The sequence below is a fragment of the Uloborus diversus genome, chromosome 9 (genome assembly GCF_026930045.1).
Source record: "Uloborus diversus isolate 005 chromosome 9, Udiv.v.3.1, whole genome shotgun sequence".
Taxonomy (NCBI): domain Eukaryota; kingdom Metazoa; phylum Arthropoda; class Arachnida; order Araneae; family Uloboridae; genus Uloborus; species Uloborus diversus.
Window position 1 is genome coordinate 57,255,684 of NC_072739.1, and position 17,397 is coordinate 57,273,080.

The following is a 17,397-nucleotide window of genomic DNA, read 5'->3' on the forward strand; positions in this document are numbered from 1 at the left end:
TTACTTCTTACTTTGAAGTATTTTTTGAAGTACTATTTGGTAGTTTATATATTTTTGACTTTTTATTGCGATTTTTTAAAAATGTGTATTTTCTAGTTTTTGCAGCTTTTTTTAACAAACTAAAATTTATCAAGAAAATTGGAGTAAAAGCAAAAGCTAAGATCATTATCAGTACAACTAAGAAACAAATGAAAACTTAAAAACATAAGGTAAAAACTGACTTCAGTTGGGGGAAAGAAGATAATTTTCACCAATTGATTCAATCAGAAAATATTGAAACTGTCCGACATGCATTTCCCAATGTCGAACATTTATTAAAAAAACTTCATGAAAAGCACCAATGTTCCAAAAATAGAACACTAAAAATCACGGTACTAAATTTTTTATGGAAATTTAATGCTAGTCATGTGTTTACTAGACATACACAGACATAATTTCAAAAAATTACTCAAATCTGATCATCCATCAGTAGTTGGGCGTGTAAACGGTTAAAAGCAAATTTCCAAAATTTTTTGAAAGAAGGCTGCAGGACCGGGGAATGCTCTCCCCCTCACCACCCGGTATTGTCGAAACCTCAGAATTCACAGCCTAAATCCACCTATGAGTTTGCCATAAACTATTACAATTGTATGTTGACAGATCAAGTCTAAGCGAGATCTGTCCCTGAAATGATTGCATGTGCATTTAATATCAGTGGGCTATCCATTTACTGACCTACTGGGAGCAAATGAAATAACAATCATGGATGTGGGTTGGATTAACAGCATCAGCACATTATTTCTTTTAAAAAAGTCAAATTTATTACAAAAATTTACATGATTCCAAACAACGAATATGTTCTCCAAAGCTCATCTTTTTCTCGGTCTTTTCTTACCACGAGGCTTAAACTTATGTCGCTGAAAATAGATGGAAAAATTGAAATTAAAAAGTAATTCACTCAAAAACAGATTCATTGAGAAAAGCAAGTGTAAAACAATTACATATTTTAGCAATTAAATTTGCAGTGTTGAAATCGTTCATATGTCACTATTCCATATTTTATATAAGGTTGGTCAATGGTAAAACAACTGGTTTTCAAGAAGTTTGGCAGAAGCACATATCCTTTAATCATAAAAGGGTAAATTAAAGCATTTTTCCTCAAATTGGTTACATTTACTTTACATTCAGAATCCTATTTGTAGTTTCACTTTTTGAATAATGTGTCAACATGCAGCTGAATATTCAGGAGAAGATGCAGATTCAAAAAATATTACTTCGGAATTTGAACGAATTGACAGCTGCTTAATCTCATGCATTTTTCTAAGCCAGCCCCAGTGTAGTTTTTATTTTGCCACCTCTAAATTCCATACAAATGTAGCATATACAATTTAAAAGTAAGCAAGGTCTTAAATATAGTATTAAGTAAAAGCATGCTTAAATAATAACAGGGGTCAAATCACAGTATTTTGTCGAAATGTAGAGTCCACAACATGACGCTTTTTTGCCATAACTATTTAATTTACTGCTTGATTAGCACAGTGTTTCGTTTTGAGGTTTTAATAGCCACACACGAACTCAAAATAAAACAATGTGCTAACAAGCTGTAAATTAAATAGTTATGGCAAAAAAAGGCATCATGTTGCAGACTTTACATTTGGACAACATTTTTGTGAAATGGCCAACAGACTAAAACTATATTTTAAAAAAAGGTTTTTTCTTTCTTTCTAATGGAGGCTGCCTTAGTCTAGCCTTTTGCAGACTTTTAGTGGTCCCCCCGATACCGCATCCATTCTTACATGCACCACCATTAAAGTGTGGATGTCAATGGCACAGATAATTTTGACGTCCACCAGATGCAGGCACCTGGGAACTCTCAGATATGAAACTGCACTAGGGCTTTAATTTTTCCAAGGGCATTTGAAGCCTAATTAATACTCATGGAATCTTTCACACGCTGCCTAATCATACAACATGAGGACATGGGCGCTGACGATTTTCTGCATCTCAAAAATCCACCGATTGGCCTCCGCAGGTCAGAACCCCAGATCACACCACAGAAGATCAATACATTTTGCTCAAATAAGTTGTGGAACTAGTACCATCCATTAAAAAAATAAATGAATAATTACTAAACACTTATGCATATGTGTATTAGTTATTTCCATCACATTTAACTGTAATAAAGGCGACAAAAATTCTGAAATTAAAAGCAAAATTTTTAAAGAAAAGAAATTTAAAAAAAAACGCATTTTTAAAAGGCTTTCACACCTTGATGCAAACAATTTTTGCAACTTAATACCTGCAACATCCCCATACCTGCCCAATTGAGCCATAATGGGGCCCTGCACTTACAGTTCATGCCGTTTTCCCCTTTCTCATTACAGGTATGAATGCAATTAAAAGTGCTCGGGCGAAAAAATGTTCTCAATTAAATGCAGGATTTACCCTATTTATGCAAAATACAGTATAATTTTCAATGTATCATTAAAGAGAAAATTTGTTAAGCAGATAGTCAACTCAATAACTCGAATATTTCTTTATCTCGAAGTTTTTATTGAGTTCCGAATTCTTGAGAAGGCTAAAGAAACATCCCATAACTTGAACTATCAATAATTTGAAGCTTTTACCCAGCCCCTTGGGATTTTGAGGGGCCCCTTGGCCCCAAGGGGGGATACAAGGGGGCGATCGCCCCCCTCCCCCCCTTTAAACCAAGAGATAAATAACCGGGCACCTACCGAAATTAACCAAAAAAACAAGTAAAGAATATTCACAAAACAAAATATTCTTCAGAGGCAAAAGAACATTATTCTTGCCTTGATAGGAATAAAAATTTATAAAATTTTTTTTCTTCTTTGTTGAGATTGAATTTTGGCTTGAAAATATGATGAAACAGAAACCTCAAGATCTTCACCGAGAAAGAAAAAGTATAACGGGCTAAAATGCAAATCATAAAGGGGAAAGGAGGAAACATAACCTTCGCAATCAGACATACTTCCAAAAGTTAACTATAAGTCCAAAAGAAAACAAATCAGTTTATCAGGATTTTTCAAGAAAGAAGACGAAGATAAAACCCATGAAACTGGTGAGCTACCAAATGTTGTTAGCCAAGGTAGGTTTATGTATTTTGTATTTTCTTTTCGTTTTTTCTTTTTCTGATTCGACAAGTTTTGGTCTGTATGTGAGTGTGCATGCATAGATATTTTTTAACGCCTCATAAACACATGTATGAAAAATCGAAAAGACGGCTCAAAAATATTGTGAACTGTAATTGACGGTTTGTGTTTTAAGCCTTTGAAAACCTTGTTGTAGCCTTTGAAAACACAAAACCTAAGTTCCCCGGGATGATAATATTTATCAAAAATTTATTAAATTAGAAAAAACAAAATTGAATAAATTGATTAGGGCCACTCTAGCTGGGGTCAGTTTTATATTTTCTCTATGTATTAAAAAAAGTAAGGTCAAAGAAATAATGAAAGGAAGTCTGTGACGGGCTTGCGTCCAGGAGACCCCATAGCACCTACAACCTTGAAATTTTGTACAAAATTACTTCGAGCCCCCTCTCTCCATTGTTTGCACCTGGGGTTTTATGTTTTAAACTTTAAATTAGATTTTTTGTAATTAATTTTTAAGGCAGAAATTTCACATTAATTGCCTATTACCGGGATGAAAGATTTCCCATACCCCCTAGCATTCGATGTCGTTCGAAAGACATTTTTTTTCTGAATCAGATTCAGCTTGTTCCAATATTATCAATGAATTAAAACAACTCAATCAATTTTTATCACATTTGTATTTGTTTTTATATATATATATATATATATATATATATATATATATATATATATATATATATATATATATATATATATATATATAGGGTAAATAATAAAAATCTATAGCCTCCCCCCCCCCTTGAGAAGTTTCTGGATCCGCTCTTGCTTGGCTCACAGGTAAATCCATACCTGGTGACGTCAAAACCAAAAGCAACATTAAAATTTTGTTGAGAAAATACTGATCATGTCTTGTCTGCAGGCAGAAGGAAAGAGACAACAATAGCTTTCAGGGAACACAAGATGAAAAAAAGGCTCCCTCAAGATTTGCCAAGAATTTTTTCCCTACTGGAACTTCCGCGGTGCTCACGAATTTTTTGCTAACGCAAAAGTTTGATGTTTTGCAGCTTGGCAGGGGACACAAGAGGGGTTCATAGGCGGATTTAGGACCGAGTTCCCGGGGGGGGGGGGGGGGGGCATGATTTTTTTTTTTTTAGCAACATTTTTATTGCCCCCCCCCACTCCTAAGTTTTTGTCTGTTTCCTGTGATGCATAAGTCCATACTTTACTTTTTTGTGTGTCGTTTTCATTAATGTGTGTTTTCATGCTGTCCTTTTTGAATTGACCTTAAGAGCTGGTATCAAGAGAGTGATGCAGAGCTCCCTCTTAAGTGGGAAATGGAATATCTTCAATTTTAGGGGGACAGGGTTTTCTCCTCCGGAGGAAATTTTGTAAAATGGATATAAAATTCTGCATATTGAAGCCTTATAAAGGTTAATTGGATGGACATAGAAATTGATAACTAGATTATACAGTTGTACAGTATTGTTCAAACTTTCTCTGGTATTTTAGTACTTGATTGTAATTTTTTGCAGTCCTGTTCTTACTTTGGGAGAAATAACTATTTTAACTTTAAAAGAAAAAAGAAACCATAGATTTCTCATGACAACAGCTTTTCTTCAGTTGCAAGTGGGGCAGAAAACGAAAAGAAATAGAAGTAGTGTGTATTTTTTTCCGTGCTAAACAGATAGACAATATGCAGAAGAAGTAAGATAAAAGCAATCAATACAAAAGAATTTCCAAAATACTGCATTCAGGATTGAATAAATAGCAAAATATGAAACATGTGAGTCACAAAACTTTACTTCAAATAATATATTACAAACGTGAGAACCATGATTTTTACATTTTTAATACAGGATGTGGCAAGGAGCTGAATTTGATATATGTTGGCATTCCTCCCCCTCTACCATTTGTTAGAAATTTTAAAATTTAAGGTTTGTAGCCACACGTTTTCAAGCACTTAAAAAAGAAATTAGTTTTTTCAAGCAATTTCCATTTTTTAAGGAAGGAATCATGAATTTTTTTTGGGAGTTAGGGACCCACTTCAAAGCAGGGGCCATAAGCAACAGCTTGTTTATCTTATAGGCAAACTCGACCCTGTTTGTAGTTCACTCTTACCTGTAAATTTTTGCTTGATTTTTTGTAATTTTTGCGAAAATTCGTCAGTTTTTACGGTTAAAGGATTTTTACGATTTTACCAATCTTTGTTAGGTTTTTATAGACTTTTGTAAAATTTAAGCAAGTTTTTCCAAAACTTTTGGTGACTCAGTTATTTAGATTTCAATAATGACAAGGACTGACTCACTTAGACTTAGATGATTATGACTTACCTTACTTTTTCAACAGTATTTATCAAGTAAGTAAAATTGTACTCTCCCTCTAAGTTAAAAAATTCATTTAATCAGAACACTCAGATAACTGAAATTTATTCAGTTTGGGATAGTATTTATTCTCTCTCTCTTAAAAAAGAGAGAGAGAGAGAGAGAAGGGAAAAAAACTTATGTTTTTTAGAATTTCTCAAAAGGCCAATTAATATACTAAGAACATAAATATTATGTACAAATAAATATTTGAAATGTGGACACAAATCATAACGAGTAGAATGTTCTGTTAGCGCGAATGGGGAAGGGGGAGTTTTCCCCCTTTGCTTTAGGTTCTAATTTATTAAAATAATCGTCAATTATTATAAGTGTTGCAGCTTAATGTGTAGCTCGTTTAGCCTATATTTTCATTCATATACTTGCCCAAATGGTTTTCAGTCCAAAATAGTGAATTTTGACACATTTTCAGCACCCCAGTGACAGCTGTACTATTTGTATTTAATGTTCGTTTTTTTTTCCTTTTCTTTTCTTCCATCAGAAAAGGACATTTGCTTTTCTCTTCATTTTCATTGAACAATTCAAAAAAGAAAAAGTCATGATTTTTTTGTTTTAAGATTTTGGAAGATGTGTTGTTACTACATAAAGTCCTCCCAAAACTGGGGAGCATTGCCCCCTATGCCCCCCTATAAATCCACCCATGCCCTTCTGAACTATTCAAAAAAGAATTTTTTTTTTTTAATTTTTGGATAATGTGTTGTTTCTACATAAAGTCCTCCCAAAACTGGAAAGGGGGGCATTGCCCCCCTCTGCCCCCCATAAATCCGCCCATGGAGGGGTTAAGCGAGAAGTCTATTTTGCAGGATTGCATAGACATTAAGCCACAAAGCACAATGGCAAGGAATCTATTGTAGAGTTATTTCCTTGCCAGAAGTTAAGAGATAATTCTTACATGGGAATTCAACAGCAGAAGGGAACAATGCCTAAGAGGAAACTAGATCCTGGTAAGCTATTCTAAATGCCAACAGTCCTATTGAATTAGTACCTTTTCCTGATTTCAAAATCAGCCTCGGATTTGATATTTATTAAAACAATGATTACTTGTTCTACCTTCAGTGCAACATTATCTCATTCAAAAAATTAACATTTATTTCTTACCTTATCAATGTTCAATTTCTTTTTTTCCCTCTCTTTCTCTTCTCCAGGAAAGTGGGAGCTGCTTTCAGAAGTATTCCACTTGGAATATTTTTTCTTGCCTCCATATCCATATTTGTCATTTTTGAATTCTCGAAATTTTTTACTGAAAAATAAAAAGTAAATCAAGCTCTAATATACCGTTATGAAAGATGACATAGATAATGCAAACATAAATGTGAAATAAGAAATTTGAAGCATTGAATAGAAGCATAATCACTAATTGCACTGCAAAATGTTCCTGCAATAAATTAAAAAAAAAAAAAAAACATGGTAGCCTAGTTTTTATAAATTTTCTGAAGAACACTTTAATTTTTAAAGGAAAAAATCTTCACTAATAAGTAGTTCCAACTCTTTAAAAAAAAAAAAAAATCTTGTCTTTCCAACATATGACTTCATTAGACTGCATGAGGGGCACTCTTCGTGCTCTAGCAGAAGTGCTTCTCGGTCCCAATGTGGCAGTGATTGAATAAAATGCTCTATGTTATTCGAACTGGCAGTAAAAATAAGTGCAAGATTTGTTCTTAACAAACAAAGCTTTGCGAAGTATAATAAACTTTATCTTACTGTGGGAAAGGGGGAGATGGGACACTGTAGTCCGATTATGTATATTTTATTTTTTATCTCATCAAAAAATTAAACAAACAATTTGATTTTCGCCATGACGTTTATTAAACATTTCTCATCCCAGATATTTTTGAGTACATATTCAAACTTCATCATGAAAAGCTTGTAATAATTGGATTGTCCAAAAAAAAAAAGGATTCATTTTGACAGTGATGATAACTGCCATTTGGCTATGTGCTCACCTTTTCAAGTCTTTGTTTGTAGTACAAAATTATTTAATTGAATTTCCCAAATTATTTTCAATGTACAACATAATTGAACTGAATCGAATTATAAATTCTTTGTACACACCATTTAGCATTTATTTTTTAATCATTTTGAAAAATAGTTAAACCCCTTGATATATCCCTCGTTCGGACATTTCACTCCTTTCTCTTGCCTTCCAAAAAACTACACAGAAAAAAAAAGATGTAGCTTTACATTTTAAATGACAGAAAAAAAAAATGAATAAATAAAATTTTCCAAAAAATACTTTTTTTCTTTTTTTTTTTAAATTAATGAACCAAACTAATATGCTTTCTATACCAATAATTTGTTGATATTAAAGCTGCAACTTTTCATTCGTATTCCGCCATAAAACAAATATTTCACATTATTTTTTGTTTTTTTAAAAGAAAAATTGGTAGATTCATTTTCTTTGGTTTTTATTCAGAAAATCATTCAAAAAAAAAAAAAAATGACAAAATTATATTTTTGTGGGTGTATATATTATTAGTAAGTATGTTAATTGAATGGTTGATCTTGGTTATATTGCCTTTTTAGACACATAACGCTTTTTATTATCTCCCAACAACCAGGATATAATGAGGGGTTACTGTATTTCCAAATTTTGTAGATGTGGGTCAATGTTCCACTTTTTCAAATGCTGAAAACTGGTTAAGGCAACTATCTATCTAGTTAGATATTAAAGAAATAAATTCCTCATAATCTATGTACATAAAGGTGATAGTGTTTCTTTGTTTCTTTTTTTTCTTTGTTTGCAACCGATGGCCAAAAGACCCTATAGCATCTACAGCCCTGAAACTTGGCACAAAATTCAAACGTATCCCGGGGCCTGCATCTCGAAGCCCAAATTCTAAATTTTTAATTAGTTTTTTCATAATTAACTGATTAAGCTGAAAGCACATATTTCTGCCTAATTAGGGGGTAACCCCCACCCCCAAACCCCTAAAATTATATGTCGTTGGAAAGAGCTTTCCTTTCTGAACAAGATGATGTTTGTTCCATTTCTTTCAATTAATTAGAACAGGAGATATAAGCAATCCTAATTGAGCCAATTTTCAAGGCTAAACTTTATTTTTGTTTCTATAGGGACGTCATTTTCGGTATATAGATTGAATTTGCTTGCAGTGATGTCATCTTCGGTATATGGTTGTGTTCGAATAGTAGAACTGGTGGATTCTTGATTTGGTTATTGTGCTGTCGTCATTTTTGTTAAATTTATTGTGCGAATGTTAATTGATTTTCTTTCTAATTTGAAAGTCGCTTGGCAAATTTGGCGATAAACAATGGAGTTGCGGATTATTTGTTTATTTGGCATTCAGGTTTTTAAAGGGTGTTCTTGCATTTTAGTTAAAAAATATGATTACTGATTATTTGACATCAGAGGGGGGGGGGATTTTTTTTAATTCTAGAGTTTTTTTCCCTTTTCTCGAACTTTAGCTTTTCTATAATTAAATTTTTCATACGGGGTGTGGGATTTCCTTTTTGTCCTAGATGTACCATGTTTTTTCATTGTGTTGTTTTTCTGCTGGGGAGTTGAATCCTTTTTCGTACAGGATGCGGGATTCTCTTTTTGATCTAGATGTACCATGCTTTTTAATCGCAATTGCTTATCGGCCAGAGTTCGTTTCGCTTGCTATTTGGGTGGGTTACTGTAGTGCGGTCGCTTCCACCGGACATTTTGCTGTATCTATTTTACGTTACATATTTGAGTACGGCAATTTTGGCGTAAAAAGGTGAATGACACAAAATGTAACTGGAAATAGGTATAGAAAATACGAAAAAGATAGATATTGATTAATTAATACTGTTGCCAAATGTATTTAAACAGCAGCCGTAGAAAACTTGGCATAAAAATGAAGGAGGGGGGCGTGAATTTTTTAAATTCAACGGACTTCCTTTAAATTCTTTACATGCCGTGCGGGTACAGCTAGTAAATAATAAATCAAAGTTTTTAATTAAGTGCATTCAACTTTCAAAACTGTATGGCATAATGCAATTAAAAGGTAACATAACATGAATATCATTGCACATAATTTTTAAAACAGTCATATAAAAATTTTTTACCCTCTTCTTTTCTTTCCAATTCCTCTTTTATCCTCATTTAACAAATTTTCCGCTGACATTTTTCCTAAAGCAAAAAAGAATCACATTGATAAAAGATGTCTGACATCACACTTCACAGCAGCAGAAATGTTGACAAATAGTTTATTTGGCAAGAAATGTAATAAAGAAAGATCAACAATAATATTGCAGAAAAGTTATTTAAACAATTGAATTATAGATTACTTTTGAACAGAAAAATTTAGGACTAAGTACTAACTTTCCATGTTGCAGGTAGTGAAACCTTGATAAATTAAAACCACAAAGGAACATGAACAAAATGTCGAGTTGAATAAGTGTCAACTTACTGAGGTTCCATAGTTTCAATTCTTAAAAACATTTGTGCATCGCTTAATTACTAATAGTTGTGTGGCGAACACCCAATCTCCCTCCCCCTCCTTTTCTTCACAGAATGGAAATTCTGTCACTCATTAACTGATTAGTAACTTTCTAGCCAGCCCTTGAACTTTGAACTAAAGATTAGTGATGCATCAAACTGTGGGCCATGCTAAATCCTAGATTAAGCTTTGGAAATTTTTTCCAATGTTTTATCATTAATGGAAAATACAATTTTTTAAGAATTGAAACTATGGACTTTGGTAACTTGACACCCACTCAACTCGACATATAAGATAGCAATATAAGTTAAATTATGGAAATTTTATCTAGTCCTTTTTCCAGGCCTCTTGATAAATATGATTTAAGACATAAGTTTCAGTAAGAATTAACATACCTACTGACGTAGAAAAGAACAGATGCAACATAGCATAAAAAAGGTAAGCATTTTGATTTGCTTACTGAATTGAATTTTAATATTAAGTTAATACTTTGAATGCGAACATTTGCGAAAGTACTTACCATTCAAGTTATAAAAACCAATCCACAATATGAGTCTTTTTGTTTTTTTTTTTTTTTTGAAAGGTTGCATTATTTAAATAACCCATGAAGAATAATTTAAAATTTTTTTGAAAAGAGATAAGATCGCTATATCAGGCAGGTCTACTAAAGAGAAAAGTCCTGCTTACACGTTAAAAAAATGTGCTGCGATGACTTTGAACTCTCCTGCTGGGTACAGTTCTCTTTGAATCCCTTTCTATCCTTAAACTGCACTAACAGCACAGGGTGTGGAAACAAACTCCCCAGGGTACAAGGGGGAATCCTCTCTAAACGGGGTTTCTCACTGGGTAGAAACTTCTATATAACTGTAACTTTTCATTTTTTACCTCTTTCTCTTTTTTATTATTATTATTTTTTTAATGCTCAATTTTTAGTTCTTGAGCAAAGGGAAAAGTTTACAATAATAAATATTGTAGAACACAAGAAATCTTCATATTTCAAACAGCTGAGCATGTAAGACGATAAAATAATTTAATGAAATGTATTAAGTTCAATTATATTTTTGAAATGATGTCTCAATGTAAAATAATCGCTTAAAAAATAAACATTTTGACAACAATTACCTTTTTTTGCTTTCTTGAGTGCATTCATCATTTTTTTCTTCTCCATTTTCTTTTGTTCCATCACTTCAATTTGAACCTATTAAAAAAAAAAGTGTTCTTGTTATTGCATTTCAATGCAGAGCTCAAAATATAACCTATTTTAGTTATGTGTAAGCAAGCAGATGAAATGATCGATGAAAATGCTGTTTAAAAAACATACATTAAGTCTCTGCATTTGCATAAATAGAAGTATAATCCAAGTTTCAAGAAGATGATATTCAGAATGAGCTATAATAATAAAAATGAGCTATAGTACATGAATCTTAGTATCATTAATAATGAATGGCTATTTCACTGGCTATAATATTTTACTGTAATTGAAGTTTTACAAAAAGTAATAGAATAAATTTCAAGAAACAAAATAAACGCCCAACCTATGGCATGCAAAGCTGACCCCTGTAGCCTGTTGTTTTGTCTAATGCTACAAATCGAAAACCACCATCAGCAACCATGCTATAAATTTTGAGTCAAACATTCAGAAATTGGTTTCTGCAAAACAGAAGCAACCTCCACATCAACAAAATAAGCATCAAGTAATGATAACAACAATTCTTGGTCTGTCATTTTTCCTTCATTTCCCATGTTTTCCCACGTTACATTAAAAAAAAATTATGTTTTTTTTTTTTTTTTAATTTTACATGTGTTCTGACCTGCAATCATCCTAACATGAGTGTGGCGCTGAAGTAAAAAAAGATTAAGCACTTCCACTGTATCACGAGCACAGTCAATAATACCTCCCTTCCAGAACTCTCGTCCTGAAGCTATACCGATGCGATTTCTCCAGATTGTTTGCTGTTGTGATTCAATGTGTGGGGTCGGTCTAGAAATTCTTTTCCAGACCACACTCATCGTGAGAAAAACATGTAACGCGAGTGTTTTATATCTGTCACCAGTATGGGAGCTGGATAAGTATAAGACCACACGTAAATACGGTTTTTGCTCCCCTTTTCTGAGAAATGCTCGAAATTAGATCTTCAGAATAGCTGAATTCTATCCGAAGCTGGACATTTGTTGTGCACATAAACTTTCTCCGTTCGGTGTGATATGATGTCTGTGACACTATAGGGAACATTTTTCAGCCATCTTGTCAACGCAGTTGAGAACCCAGACAGCAGAAGGAAAAAGATCTTAACGCATTTTGTCAACATCGTCTGAATGTTGTAAACAAGGGTGCATTCCCCGCCAAACGAATCCCCGTATATAAGAGAAAGTAAATAGGTCAAGGGGGGAGACTCTTGTGATGCAAAGGGCAGAGTAGTCGCGGAGTGCGGCTCTCGCAGTTCAAAATATCTTTGTAACATTAAATAATCTGTAATTTGTAATATAGCTGTACATAGTGATATGCTGATTAAACGTCTCTAAAAGACCATGCAATCTCTTGTCGTCTTTACACAAGAGGTGGAAACGGTACAAAACTATATTACTGATTTTAGCATGTCAGTATTCATGCATAATAAAGACTGTTGTGCACCAATCCCCCCCCCCCTGAAAAAAAAAAACTATCTACTGTGTTGCCTATAAAAATATTTATTTTAATAATAGCAGAAAAGATTGGAAAATTCCATTGCTTTAAAAGTGATCGCTGAAGCTGTAGGGCCATTTCACAGAATTTGTTCAAATGTAGAGTCTGCAACATAATAATTTTTTCTCCATAGCTATTTAATACATTGTTTGATTAACACATTGTTCTGTTCCAAAGTATTGTAAAAATCTGGTCAGTTTCAGATTCTTTTGTTCTGTAAGAGGTCACTAAAGTTTAAAGATACAACTCTTAAAACCAATATATTTAAATAAATACAAAGTTGGTGCTTTGGTAGTTTGAATACAATTTTAGAGCACAAAATACTTGTTTGGCGAAGATGTAGCAGCACTACCAGTTTTATTCTATCATAATTTGTTAATTTTTAATAAGTTTAAATAACTTTTAAAAACCTTTCTTCCAGAAAAATATTACTCTAAGCCTGTTTCTCTGAAATATATAAATTTTTCAAATCATTTCAAGGTACTTTAATAGGCCAAACACAATACCATGTACACAATAGCTAAAAAATGTAAGTAATACTCACAGATACATTGCTATCAATATTGTTACATTGCATCTACTAACATTGAGTATAAAAAATAAATGTAAAAGCTAAAAACGAACAATAACACACTCATAAATTTTAAAAACATTTAATGACTGTTACAAAAAAAAAAAAAAAAATGTGAAAAGTCTCACGGATAATCCAACCACTGATTATCAGCGGTTTATTGTACATTCTTCTTGTCACATGGGGTGCAAAAAAAAATATTTTCTTCTCCTTTTTTTATTGTCTGTATTTTTCTCCATTAAATGCAGATTTAAAATGTTTTTTTGCAAAATGATTCCAAACCGTTTTCTCATCAGAAAAAAATCTTTTATACTATTTAGAAAAAACTCTCCAAAATGAAATGTATCATTACTAAGCAGCATAGTAAGATAAAAATATAAAGTAAATATAAAGTATCTGCAGCTAAAAACTATCTGCAAGAATGAAAATCAATATGCAGTGGGTAGGTAACATTTTTAGTAAGAAAATGGCAATTTGCATTTAATCACGTATTCATGAAAACAATAATGAGCATTTTTCATTAATTTTTCTTCAAATTTTGAAGATAATCAGCATTTAATATGGATATTATTAACAATTTTCAGCCAGTGCACATATCTACAGCAAATGTATCTGCACAGCATCAAATGTATCTGTGCACGGCATGCAGGTGTTGTGTCTTTTATCTAGCTAAGCTGAGCAGTGAGTAGTTTATTATAATGCAAGAAACATTTTACCTTTTTCCCAAGCTTCTTCTGTTCACGTATCTCTCTAATTTTGTCAGTCCTTTCTATGGCAGCTTGTTTACTCAGCAATTTTTCTCGTACCTGAAAAACAAAAACAAGTTTGCAACTTTATACAAGAAGTTTCATAATTTTACTGATGCCAACTTTTAATTTTTTATGTTTCTACAATATGTGGAACAAAGGCTGCATAGAAAAGTATGTAACTACATTACATCCCAAGGTCCCTTGTACTTTGTGGTTTAACTGATCGAATATGGACCTGAAGACAGGTCTGTTTTTTTTTCTTTTTAATCCAGACTGGAAGATAAGCAACCAAACTTGGGTTAGTAACATGTGAAAAAATGGTCAAAAACTCAAAAAAACTGTTGAAAACATCAATAACCTCAAAATCATTCATTATTGATATTTTTTTTATAAACATAATCATTATTAAATTATAATTAAAACATATCAATCAAGTTAAATAAAAATTAAATTAATAAATATAATTAAAATAAATTTATGACTATTCCTTTTAACTAATTTGTTATGAAGCAAATATAGCTACACATATTAAAACTGTTAAATCCACTTTCAAAGCAGTTCTGTTTAAATTTTTCAATCACCAAAACAATTTCAAGTAATTTTATCAATCTAAAAATCCTACTGTGCCAAAGTCTCTTCTGTTTTGAGTAAAAGTAAAACTAAATAGATCAACAATCAGTGATTTGTTGTAATACTTAAATATTTTTGATGATTTTAATCTTTTTTTTTTTTTTTTTTTTGTGATTAACTTTATTTTTAAACTTTACTTTACTTCTTTGGGGCCTTGCAAGTCACTTAAATGAAAATTCACTAAACAATTTTTGAAACTTTATTATGCAGTTACTTACAAGTTACTTTTTAAACATTTTTTTAAATATTACTTTAATTATGCACTTATCTTTGACTCAAACAAATAAGTAACATTTTCACTGAAGATTTATGTTGTATCATCTTAATAATTTTATTGACTTTTTACAAATGAAAATTAAAAGTGAAAAATGCAGCAATACAGTGGAGGGTCAAAAATAGCTATGCAGATTTTAGGATTTTGCAAATTTCAGGCCACAAAGAAACTTTTGTAAGCTATACCTTAAAATTAGAAAAATAAAAGCAACAATAAAAATAGCAAAAAATTCGTGCATTACTTCTTAGACAATCAAAAATTTTAAAACTATTTCAAATATTTTATAATTCAAAAGTAATAAGTGAATGGTCTGCTGGAAGAACGTTGGGTGCTACCAAATACAAATTTTACATGAGAGCATTTTTTCTGAGAGAACAATTAAATTTGAAAAGCTGCAAGAAAATGTCCCATCCAACGTTGCTCCACAGAAATAAACCTTTAAAAGAATAAAGATAAATCCAATTTTTTTTTTTAAGAAACAACCAGTATTATTTCAACAGAAAAACCAAGTTCGAAAAAAAAATCACATCCAATGTTATTCCAGCTAACTGTTCAACTGTTCCAGAAGAAACACCACCATAAGAACAAGGAAAGCAATAAAGTAGGCCACTTTGTAAAAACTTGGTATTTCTTTCATTTTAAATAGTTAAGGCATTTGTTTTCAATTGTTGATCAAAATCATTCATATTTGGCTCTTACATACTGAATTCTTTGTATTCTTGGCTTTATTTTTTGAATTTCTTTGATGTCAAATGGTGATATCAGTGCTCTGTTGTAATTATGTAGCCATCTTTTAGCATTTGCTTTCAGTTTACAATATTTCTCATCATTTCTTCAGTTGTAGACAAAATAAAGCATATTGCACAATGCTCTAACTGAATTTTTTAGAATAAATATGTTTTTATGATTGCATCGATCAGCATCCATACTATGCTAAGTAATAGGGCAAAACTTATAATCCGCAAATTACATGCTAAAAACAGTTGTTTTGGTGAATAATCCCCATGAGGATTATAAATTCAACAAAAACATAAGTGAAAAAAAAACAACTTTGTATTGCAAAAAAAAACGCACATTGTCGGGAAAAAGTGTCTGGTCATTCTTTTTTTTATGCACTTACTGTGTGGTTTGTGGATTTTTTAAGAAAAAAAAAAGAGTCCCTTTTTGCTAGAACTCTTCTTATATCTCTCGTATCTGGTAGTGTATTTAACTACAGTATAACCCCAATTTAAGGATTGTCAAGGGACTGGGAAAAGTTATTGTTAAATCAAGGAGCATATGCCTTCAATGCAGTTAAATCCGGACCAGTAAAATGTATCATTAAATTCAGGAAATCGTTAAATCGGGTATCGTTAAATTTAAGTTATAGTGTTTTTTACTTCAATCGTAAATAAACTTATTTCTTCATTTTCCTCGAATCAACAAAGTAGCGAGGCGTAGCTCCCTCAGAATCAAATCATAAGAGAATTTAGTATAAAATTTACAAACATTGGTGCATTGTATGCCTATTTGGTGATCAAGCACAGGAAAGGAATTCATTTAAAATACATAACCACAGTAAACAGACAAATGTTAATGAAAATAGCTTCAGAATGATGAATGAATGTTAAAAAGAAAATATTACCTTAACCATGTGCGCATCGCTCTTGGCCATTTCTGCCAAATAATCATTAGGCCTTTTTGTAGGAATTCCCAGTCCTTTTAATCTTATTAGAGCTTTTGATGCTGCAACTGAAGCTTGATTGTAGCTATATAAAACATCAAAGATATTTAGAAACAGCAAAAAATTAAACTTATTTTGCAAGTAAAACTAATATTCAAAAATCAATAAAATAATAACATAATTTAAAAGATTGTAACTCACAAAATGCAATATTAGTGCAAAAAAAAAAAAATATTTCGGGCAACGGCACTAGTAACAGACATGCTTAAGTCATCGCTCTCAGGTTAACTCACTTTTCTGAGCCTTTTAATGTATTTAGAACGTTTAAGCTACTTCTCTCTCATGCAACTACATCTCATCTAATGTTTGGTTGCTTCTGAATCCTCTGCATTAGTAGATTCTATTTTTATTTGCTCAATTTTGGAAAAAGATCCGACCACTAGTAACAGACACTGAAAAATTTGATGATACCCAGCAACAGATAGGATGAGGAAAGAATGAGTAAAGGACAAAATTTCCCTTTTCTCTTCAAAATGTGCAGAAGTTCTTTAATTTAAGACCGAAAGCCTTATTTAACTCAAATGAACATGAAACACCAGCTGACCTCGTGGTGTCTGTTCATAACCTTCCACCACTGCCTTGTAAATACCAATTCACTCATAAAATTCACTCTGATAATCAGTGTTGCCAGATTGGGGGAAATTTCCCCATTTTGGGAAAACCTGGTGCTCTCTGGTGAAATTTTGGGGACATGTGTTTTGAGGGGAATTCTTTGGGGAATTTTTTTTCTAGGGGAAAACCTGGGGGGGGGGGGAAACCTAGGGGGAAAAAAATTTCATATTTGAATTCATGTGTTGACATCTGGTAGTTACATTGTTTGTATCAAGCGTTGGTTTAGCTTTGCTCAACTTTGTGGAATTCTTATTTTGCATT

The 17,397-nt window shown here is 32.1% G+C and overlaps 1 protein-coding gene across 1 annotated transcript in view; it reads right to left on the bottom strand.

Moving 5' to 3' along the window:
• Positions 1–791: 791 nt before the first annotated feature.
• LOC129230614 (probable rRNA-processing protein EBP2) overlaps positions 792–17,397 on the bottom strand; it is a 23,385-nt gene continuing 6,779 nt past the window's right edge. Inside the window, exons 3-8 of the mRNA XM_054865029.1 lie at positions 16,426–16,549; positions 13,865–13,954; positions 11,017–11,092; positions 9,521–9,584; positions 6,569–6,710; positions 792–896 (exon numbers count right to left, since the gene is read on the bottom strand). Of these exons, the coding sequence (XP_054721004.1) occupies positions 849–896; positions 6,569–6,710; positions 9,521–9,584; positions 11,017–11,092; positions 13,865–13,954; positions 16,426–16,549 (544 nt within the window). The 3' untranslated portion in view covers positions 792–848. The remainder of the gene's footprint in view (positions 897–6,568; positions 6,711–9,520; positions 9,585–11,016; positions 11,093–13,864; positions 13,955–16,425; positions 16,550–17,397) is intronic.